This window comes from Belonocnema kinseyi, chromosome 1, assembly GCF_010883055.1.
Source record: "Belonocnema kinseyi isolate 2016_QV_RU_SX_M_011 chromosome 1, B_treatae_v1, whole genome shotgun sequence".
Lineage (NCBI taxonomy): Eukaryota > Metazoa > Arthropoda > Insecta > Hymenoptera > Cynipidae > Belonocnema > Belonocnema kinseyi.
Genome location: NC_046657.1, coordinates 21,437,205 through 21,445,680, shown reverse-complemented (window position 1 = coordinate 21,445,680; position 8,476 = coordinate 21,437,205). Strand labels below are relative to the sequence as shown.

Here is an 8,476-nt window from a genome sequence, read left to right as displayed (position 1 = left end):
AATAAGAGGGCCGCACACTGCGGTACTGCAATGCAGAGGCAACCCGTGGCAGAGCCGGAGCAAGCCCCAGAACACTCCGCCGATTTCCAAAAATCAGTTCGATATTCTGGCATTCCGATGGAATGCGTATCAGATATCAAGCTGATAAGAACAGATACTACACTTTGATCTTAGCCATAGGGCCGAGAAGCGATACTGATTATTATTTCTGCTTCGTTTATATGCACACTACGGGACATTTTGATTGCGAGAGTGATCCCGAACACCGCGCTGCGATCCAAGCGGTCCGCGGCCGAAGCTTCCGACTCCCACTCTCCGAGTCTCGACGCGCCATACCGTCTGCTCGAACTTCGCGCACACTCGCAGTATCCTACGCGCGGAATTCAAACATTTAATTTTTAACAAATCCAAAATGCGAAAAATTCAGTTGGAAAAGACACCAAGAGGGTCGGAAATTAGTTGGAGAAGGAAAAATAGTGAAAATAGGGTTAGAATTGGAGTTGGAAAAGGCGCAAAAAGGTCAGGAATAAGTTGTAAAGGGAATGAATAAGGTAAAAAAGATTGAAAAAGAGACCAAAGGTCGAAAAGGTCAGAAGGTACGAAAAATGACAAAAGGTCGGAAATTAATTTAGACAGGTAAAAAATAAGATATACCCAAAATTAAAAATAAAGAAATCAATGAGATGTGGGTTGGAAATGGGGAGGACAAATAGAATCTAATATGGTCAAAATTTAAAATAAGTAACATAATGATATAAGGGTTGGGAAAGTAGATCGAAAAGGTCGGAAATAAAATTTAAAAGGAACAAAATGCTTAGAAATTTATTTAGGCGGGACAAAAAACATTCAATTTTGTTTCGTCATAAAATGTATTTATACGGGTTTTCAAATAACATTGATAAAAGAGAAAAATGACCGGCATCGACAATGAGATTATAGTTTTTTTTAATGATTTAGGTTTTATTTTAAATGAGTAAGCCTAAATTTTGAAGATTTACAAATATTTCGGATAAAAATCTTAAACATTTTAAGACTTTTTTTTATTTAGCAGGATTTTTAAGTTGCTTAGAAAGTTCTGGAAAATTTTACAAGTAATTTAAATTTTGAGATGATACCAAAAATGTAAAATGTTTAAAATAAATCAATAAAAATAATTTAAAATGAAAGATTTTAAGCAAATTTTCACAACATGTAGATTTTTGAAGATTTCGATTGAAACATTTGAAAGCTTTTTAAGTATTCTAAAATGTTTCAAGAGAATAAACCAAATTTGTTAAGATATCAAGAAAAAATGCATATGATTTTTTATTTTAAAAAAAAATAATAATTCTAGCAGGATATTTAAAAAGATTATAAAAAATGTCCAAAGATGTCAAAAAATTTCAAAAAGAATATGAAAGATTCTCACGCAATTTTTTAATCTTTAAGAATTTTGCAATGTTAAGAATTTTGAAATGTTTCCTAAAAATAAAGAAATTTTCTCAACATCCCTGGAAAAGTTTGTAAAGATTTTTTTTTATTTTGAAAGATTAATTTTAAGAGAATATTTAAACAGATTTCAAAACATTCGCAAACTTTCTGATAAATTTTAAAAAAGAATCTGGAAGATTTTATGGCATTTTTTGTAGTTTTGAAATATTTGAACAATTTTTTATGAAAATTTTATTTATCTGAAAAGATATTTAGAATGCTTAGAAGTTTTAAAAAATTGAAGAATAATTTTAACTCAAAATATTTTCAAATAATTTCAAACGAAATGCAGATTTTTGAAGATTTCAACAAGAAATTTAGAAGCTTTTCAACATTTTTGAAAGATTTAAATAGAATGAACAAAATGTAAATTTTTAAGATCAGGAAAAAGTTTTAGAAAGGTTTGAAGAACTTTGAAAGCTTTCAAGAGAAAGAAAACATTTTCTTCAGGATTTAAAATTAAAAAAGATTTTTAAATTTCTTTTAAAAAATGAAGATTTTTGAAGATTTAAAACAGTAAATTTGGAAGCTTTTAAAGAATTTTGAAATGTTTCAAGAGACTGGACAAATTCTTCTAGGATCCCTGAAAAAATTTCTTTTGCTTTTTTATTAAGAAAAATTAATTTATAATTTATATTTTACAAGATTCATAAAAATTTCAAAGAAATTTTGACACCAATTCGAGTCAGTTTAAAATATAATTTGAAAATTTTAAAGTTTTTTAGAGTTTAAAAATCATTTAAAGTATGAAGAGTTTTCAAACAAATTTAAATTTATGATCATTTGAAATTTTCTCTACATTTAGTAAAAAGTTATTTGAAAACTTTTTTGTTCTAATTATTATTTAATCTTTTTAATTCTTCTAAAACTTCGAAAGGTGTTTTTCAAATAAATATAATTTTTCCAAATATTGTTTTTAAATTTTGCAAAATTAAAAAAATTACCTTAAAGTCTTCCATATTTTGTTTTGACAATTTGGAATTACTTAGAAGTGTTTAAAAAACTTGTTGAAATATTCTCTGAAAATTTATTGCTCAAAATGAAAAACAGGTAAACTTTAACCTGCAATTTTAGGAAAAAAATTCTATTGCCTTGAAAACTTTAAAAATCTTTGAAAGCTTATTAAAAAATGTATTTCTTAATCTTTAAAAATCTAACATTTCTTTTAATTTTTTTGAAACTTTTTCACGTTTGATATTAATTTTGAATCTTTTAATAACTTCTAAATATTTTGAAATTTGCTAAATTTTTTAATAAAATCTTGTAATTTTTCAATAAGAAAATTTTTTGCTTTAAAATTGTCCAAATTCTTTTTAGAAAAATCAGGAAATCATTTGAAACAATTTCAAATCTTTTTCAATTTTCTTCTAAAACAATTTTTATAAATTACAAACAGTTTAAATATTCCTAGAAGTGCTAAAAATTTATTCTTTTTAAACGTCTTGAGTAATATTTTATTACAATTTCTTTGAACCTTTCCCAAGTTTAAAGTATATTTTTATAATTATTAAATTAAAGTGTGATAGCAAAATTTAAAAAATAGAATTATTTCGTGAAACAAACAAAAAATTCCATTAACAATTTTTTCTTTCATATCAAGTAATCTTTAAAAAAAATTTTAAACATCTTTGAAAATGATTCAAAATTTTCCTAAAATGTGGAAAAAATTCTGAAAAATTAAAAAATTGCCTTATAAGCTTCTAGATTCCTTTTTGACAATTTTCGAAACCTTTTGGAATGTTTTGAAATTTTTGAATTTTTAACAGAGTCGTTTGACTTTTAACCAAGAAGTTGAATTTTCAACCCGAAAATGTAAATTTTCAACAAAAAATATAATAATTATAGATTAAAATAAAAAACAGTTTTAATTTTAAATGAAAAAGAGATGAATTTATCCAAAACGAGGAATTTTAACGAAAATAATTGAATCCTCCATTAAAAATGATTTTAATTTTTAACCACATTATAACTGAAAGAAAATGATACAAAATAAAAATTTCGAATGAATGTTTTTTTTTATTTGCTTTAATTTTGTAAATATAATCTTCCTACGTTTATCGAGAGAATTCAAAAAGATTTTATAATATTGGAGATATATCGAAATAGTAATTAGAAAATTTCTAAGAAATTTTGTCCTATTTTACGCAATTATACAAAATTCTACAAAAAGTTTGAACAAATTTAAGAAAATTTTCTATAAATAATCTTTCAAAGTTTTGAAATATTTGTAATATCTTCAAAAATAAAAAATTGCTAAATATCTTTTAAAATGACGTAAAATATTCTTTAAATTATTTTAGAATCATCCCGATTAATTTTTAACAGTTCTATCAATCTTTTATAATGTTTTAGAATTATTTCAAATATTCGCTTAAAATGAATTTTTTAACTGAAGAATCACTTTAAATTTTTCCAGAATTTAAAAAAAAATTGTTTATTTTCTTAAAATCTTTCAAAATCTTTATAAAATTTCACAGTTTTATTTCGAAATTTACAAAAATCTACATTTTGCTTAATGCTTTGTAATTTTTAAAATTATTTAAAAAATTTTTTTAAAACTTCGAAATATATTTTTAAATGATTCGAGTTTTTTGTAAAGTTTTGAACAAAATTTTCAAATTAAAAAAAATTGCTTAAAAATTTTTCGATAATTTTGGAAATTTTTTGGAATGTTTTGAGATGTTTGGAAACATATTCTGCTAATAAGAGTGTTATAAAATAAAAGATCGTAAAAAATTTTCCTAGAAATTTTAAGACAATTTTTGGATTCTCTTGGTTGGAAAAGAGAAATCTTGAACAACAACCAAAAAATATTTTTTAACAAAGTAGTTCGATTTTCGACCAAATAATTGCATTTTTAACTGCAAAAGATTAATTTACAACCAAAAATATAATATTTGCCATTTCAACCAAAAAAATATTATTTTTTTACATTAGAAACCATTGGATTCGACGAAAAAAAATACGAATTTTCAGCAAATTAGATGAATTTTTTGCTAAAAAGATGCTTCATTCAAGAAAGAAAAAAATGCAAACTAAATTTTCAACCTAGAATTATGGCGCTTATTAGTTTTAGCTATGAAAATATTTTTTTTTTGACATTGTACTTTGAAACGTTCTTTGAGTAGACAAAATGTTATATTTGTGGAAACCAGATCTACGTAAGAAAAGCTGACCAGTACTTAAAATATTGAATTTTTTTTTCAAACTGAATAATTTACACTTTCACTTTATTTTGTAAATAAATTATATAGTTTTATTAACAATTTGTATAAAAAAAGCCAGTTTTGTTCTATCCAATTTGAATTTTCACAGAATTTTGACTGATGGGCATACGCAATGGTTGGCGCGTACATTCAAGGTACTAAAATATGCAACTCAATTGTTTACAACAAATAATTATAAGGTGCACAAAGTTATTAGAAATTATTTCAAATTAATATTTGTAATAAAAAAGGTACGGTTTCCTTCCAATTTCAAATTTATTCCTAAAGGATAAAATTAATAAATTATTCTAACTTTTCTTTAAAAGTATATTTTGTAATTATGGAATTATTGTTAATAGTTTTACAATTGTTTTTTTGTTGTAGTAAAGTTGATTTTTATTATTTTAAATAAGCGCGCGAATTGCAACTAATCCGATTGCTGACAAGACGCATGCGCAGTCTAAAAATCAGCCGTCGACATCATAACCTATAAATATTTAGTAACCGTCTTTTTATCGACATTATCAGAAAAGAGGTTTCGATCTTAGTCATTCTTTCCCGAAGTAAGTATAAAATATCATACATTATGTGCCGTTTATTATTTGAAATTCTCAGATACGAAATATTCTTAATTTGAAAAGAAGAAAATAAAATGCTTTATTTCTGATGTGATTCTGATTATTTGTTTTGCGTCTGTCAATTTTAGACACGTGACAAAATGTAGTTTTTTGTCATTGAAAAAGCTAAGAATTTATTCGTTTTCATATTTTTCTCGTTTTTAAGAGGTTTCTCACGGCTAAATAATTTTCAAAACCTCTCGAAATTAGGATTACGATGAATCAGGTGATCGTTTAACAGTGGTTCATTACTATGATTTGCAAAAAAGTTCCTTATTTATTTAATTATAATAATTAGTTAAATTTAAAGAATTAAACGTCCTTTATTGAACCAGTTTTTAATTTATTAGGTTCTAAAAAATGTTTAAACATCTATTAACAATTTTTTATTGAAAGCGTTTGAAATAAAAAAAAAATAATCTACCAGTGCTCTAGTTTGAAGAAATGCTTTTTTTGTTCCTTTTTTTATACTTTTCTTTTATTATTTAAATCTTAAAAGCAGATATAAGAATAACAGGAAAATAGTAATGTTCAGTTGTCAATTAAATTGTTTGGTATAAGTCTAATGTTTTTTTAATTAATTTATTTTTTATAATTTAGGATAAATCCTTCCTACCTGCAAAACCTGGAATTTTCAGAGAATTTGTTCTAGTCAGGAAATTTTTTCGAAAGCGTACTTATTTTTTGTTTAATTGCACCAATTAAATATTCCATCCTTTTGGTTAAAAATTCTTCTCTTTGCTTGAACATTACTTTTTTGATAGACATTAATTTTGTAGGTTAAAAATTCAATTATTCTAGTTAAAGCTTCATAATTTTATTTGAAAATTCATCATTTTGTTTTAAAATGTAAATATTTCATTGAAAATTGTTTCTTTTTTTTTAACTGAAATTGTAAATATTCCAACTGAATATTCTATAAATTCAGTTGAAAATTCATATCTTGTTGTAAATAAATTTTGTTTGCTGAAAATTTAACTATTTCGTTAAAATTCCTTTTTTTTCACTTGAGGTTTTATTTTTCTAAGTTAAAATTTAAATATTCGATATTTGGTAGAAAATTTATCTTTTTGATTGAAAATATAAGGACTCCAGTTAAATATTCATAATTTTAGTTTGAAATTCATAATTGGGTTGATTTTTTTTAATGGAAAATTACTTTTTCAAACTGAAAATTTAAATATTCCATATTCGGTTGAAAACTATCTTTTTTAATTGGTAGTTCGTCTTTTTTGATAGAAATTAATCTTTCTGGTAGAAAATGGATATTTTTTAGTTCAAAATTCAACTCCATGTTTAAAAATTTGTCTTTTGTAGTTGAAAATTTAAATATTTTTTTCTGAAAATTCAACTTTTTTTAAAAAAATATATATATTCTGTTGAAAAATCGTATTTTTAGTAGAAATTTTAACTTTTTGGTTAAAAATTCATCGTTTTGGATGAAAATTTAACTATTTCGTTAAAAATTCCTTTTTTTAGCTTCAATATTTATTTTTCTAACTTTAAATTGAAACATTCTATTGTTGGTAGAAAATGCATGTTTCGGCTGAAGATTAGTCTTTTTTTTTTTGTCAGAAAATTTAACTTTTTAGTCAAAAATTCATATCTTTGGTTGAAAATTACTTTTTTAAACTGAAAACTTAACTGTTATATATATATATATTTTTTTTTTAATTATAATTTTTAATTGAAAATGCACCCTTTTTGTAGAAATTAAGTTTCTTGGTTAAAAATTATATTATTGCAGTTTTTGGTAGAAATCAATCTTCTTGGTTGAATAATAATTTATTTTTTGGTATAAAATCAAACCATTTTAGTTGAAGATTCTTCATTTTAGTTGAAAATTCATCATTTTGGTTAAAATATTTTTTGTTGTGTGGAAAATCTTTTTTTGTTTAAAATTCAACTATTCTAGTTGAAAAATTAATATTTTAGTTGAAAATTCATCGTTTTTTATTTTGTAAAAAATTATTTTTTAACTACAAATTTAATTATTCCATATATACTTGTCAATTATCTTTTTTAATTGTAAATGCGGCTTTTTAAGTAGAAATTCATTTCTTTCGTTGAATCTTAATTCTTTTAACTAGAAAATTAACTATTCAATTTTTTATTTAAAAGTGATCTTTTTAAATTATTTCAATTTATTATAATTGAAATTATATTCAAATTATTTAATTTTTTCCAACCATTTTTGTTGAAGATTCATCATTTTAATTCATTCATTTATTAATTTAATTTTTGTTTAAAAATTGATATTTTTATTTCAAAATTCATTTATTTGATTGAAAATAAATATTCCCGTTAAAGAGTCATATTTGAGTAAATCATCACTTTATTTAACTTTTTTTGGAAAATTAGTTTTTTTAACTGAAAAATTTAATAGTCCATATTTGTTTGAAAACTGATCATTTTTAGTTCAAAATTCAAATATTTGTTTGAAAGTTCGTTTTTTTGTTGTTAAAAATTATTTATTTTCAAACTGAATATATACCAATCCATTTTTGGTTGACAATTTATCTTTGTTAATTGAAAATTCATTTATTTTTCTAAAAATTCGTATTATTCTTTTTGGTCAAAAATTAATTTCTTTCGTTTAAAATTTAACTATGTATTTTGTTGAAAACATTTTTTTGAGGACAGAAAATTAATTATTACATTTAAGGTTGAAATTTAACATTTTTCAGTTCGAAATTCAACTATTTGGTTTTAAATTTATATTTTTAGTTGAAAATTTAACTGTTTTCTGAATTCAATTCCAAAAATTTTTAATTTTTGTATGCGCAAATGGATGTATAATATATATTTATTCTTTTTTTTCAGTTTTAAATTCCCTATTGAACAGATCCAAAATGACAACTCCAAAGGAAATCGTTGTGAAAGCCATTGAGGAAAATAACGTCGTGATTTTCTCCAAAAAAAGCTGCCCATTCTGCAAAATGGCAAAAGACGTAAGATAAATAATTTAAATTATAAACAATTTTACTGAAAAATATTGGAAAAAATTCAAAGAGAATGAAAAGAGTCTTTTATTTTGAAAATTCAACAATTTAAAAAAAAAAATTTTAACTATGTCATAGAAAATTCAACCTTTTTTTTAGAATTTTTTACAAATTAAACATTTTTTTTAAATAAAAATTTAACTTTTCCATTTTTGGTTAAAAATTTATATTATTAGTGTAG

At 23.0% G+C, this 8,476-nt stretch overlaps 1 protein-coding gene and 1 further gene across 2 annotated transcripts in view; one reads left to right on the top strand and one right to left on the bottom strand.

Annotated features, from left to right (window-relative positions):
• On the bottom strand, positions 1-194 carry LOC117181818.
• A 4,937-nt stretch (positions 195-5,131) lies between these two features.
• Positions 5,132-8,476, top strand: part of LOC117169617 (glutaredoxin-C4-like) — a 9,347-nt gene continuing 6,002 nt past the window's right edge. Inside the window, exons 1-2 of one of the 2 annotated variants that reach the window (XM_033356072.1) lie at positions 5,132-5,239; positions 8,117-8,244. In XM_033356072.1, the coding sequence (XP_033211963.1) occupies positions 8,146-8,244 (99 nt within the window). In that variant the 5' untranslated portion in view covers positions 5,132-5,239; positions 8,117-8,145. Of the gene's footprint in view, positions 5,240-5,405; positions 5,520-8,116; positions 8,245-8,476 lie in introns of those variants that run through there. The other variant, XM_033356081.1, reaches the window with a different exon arrangement.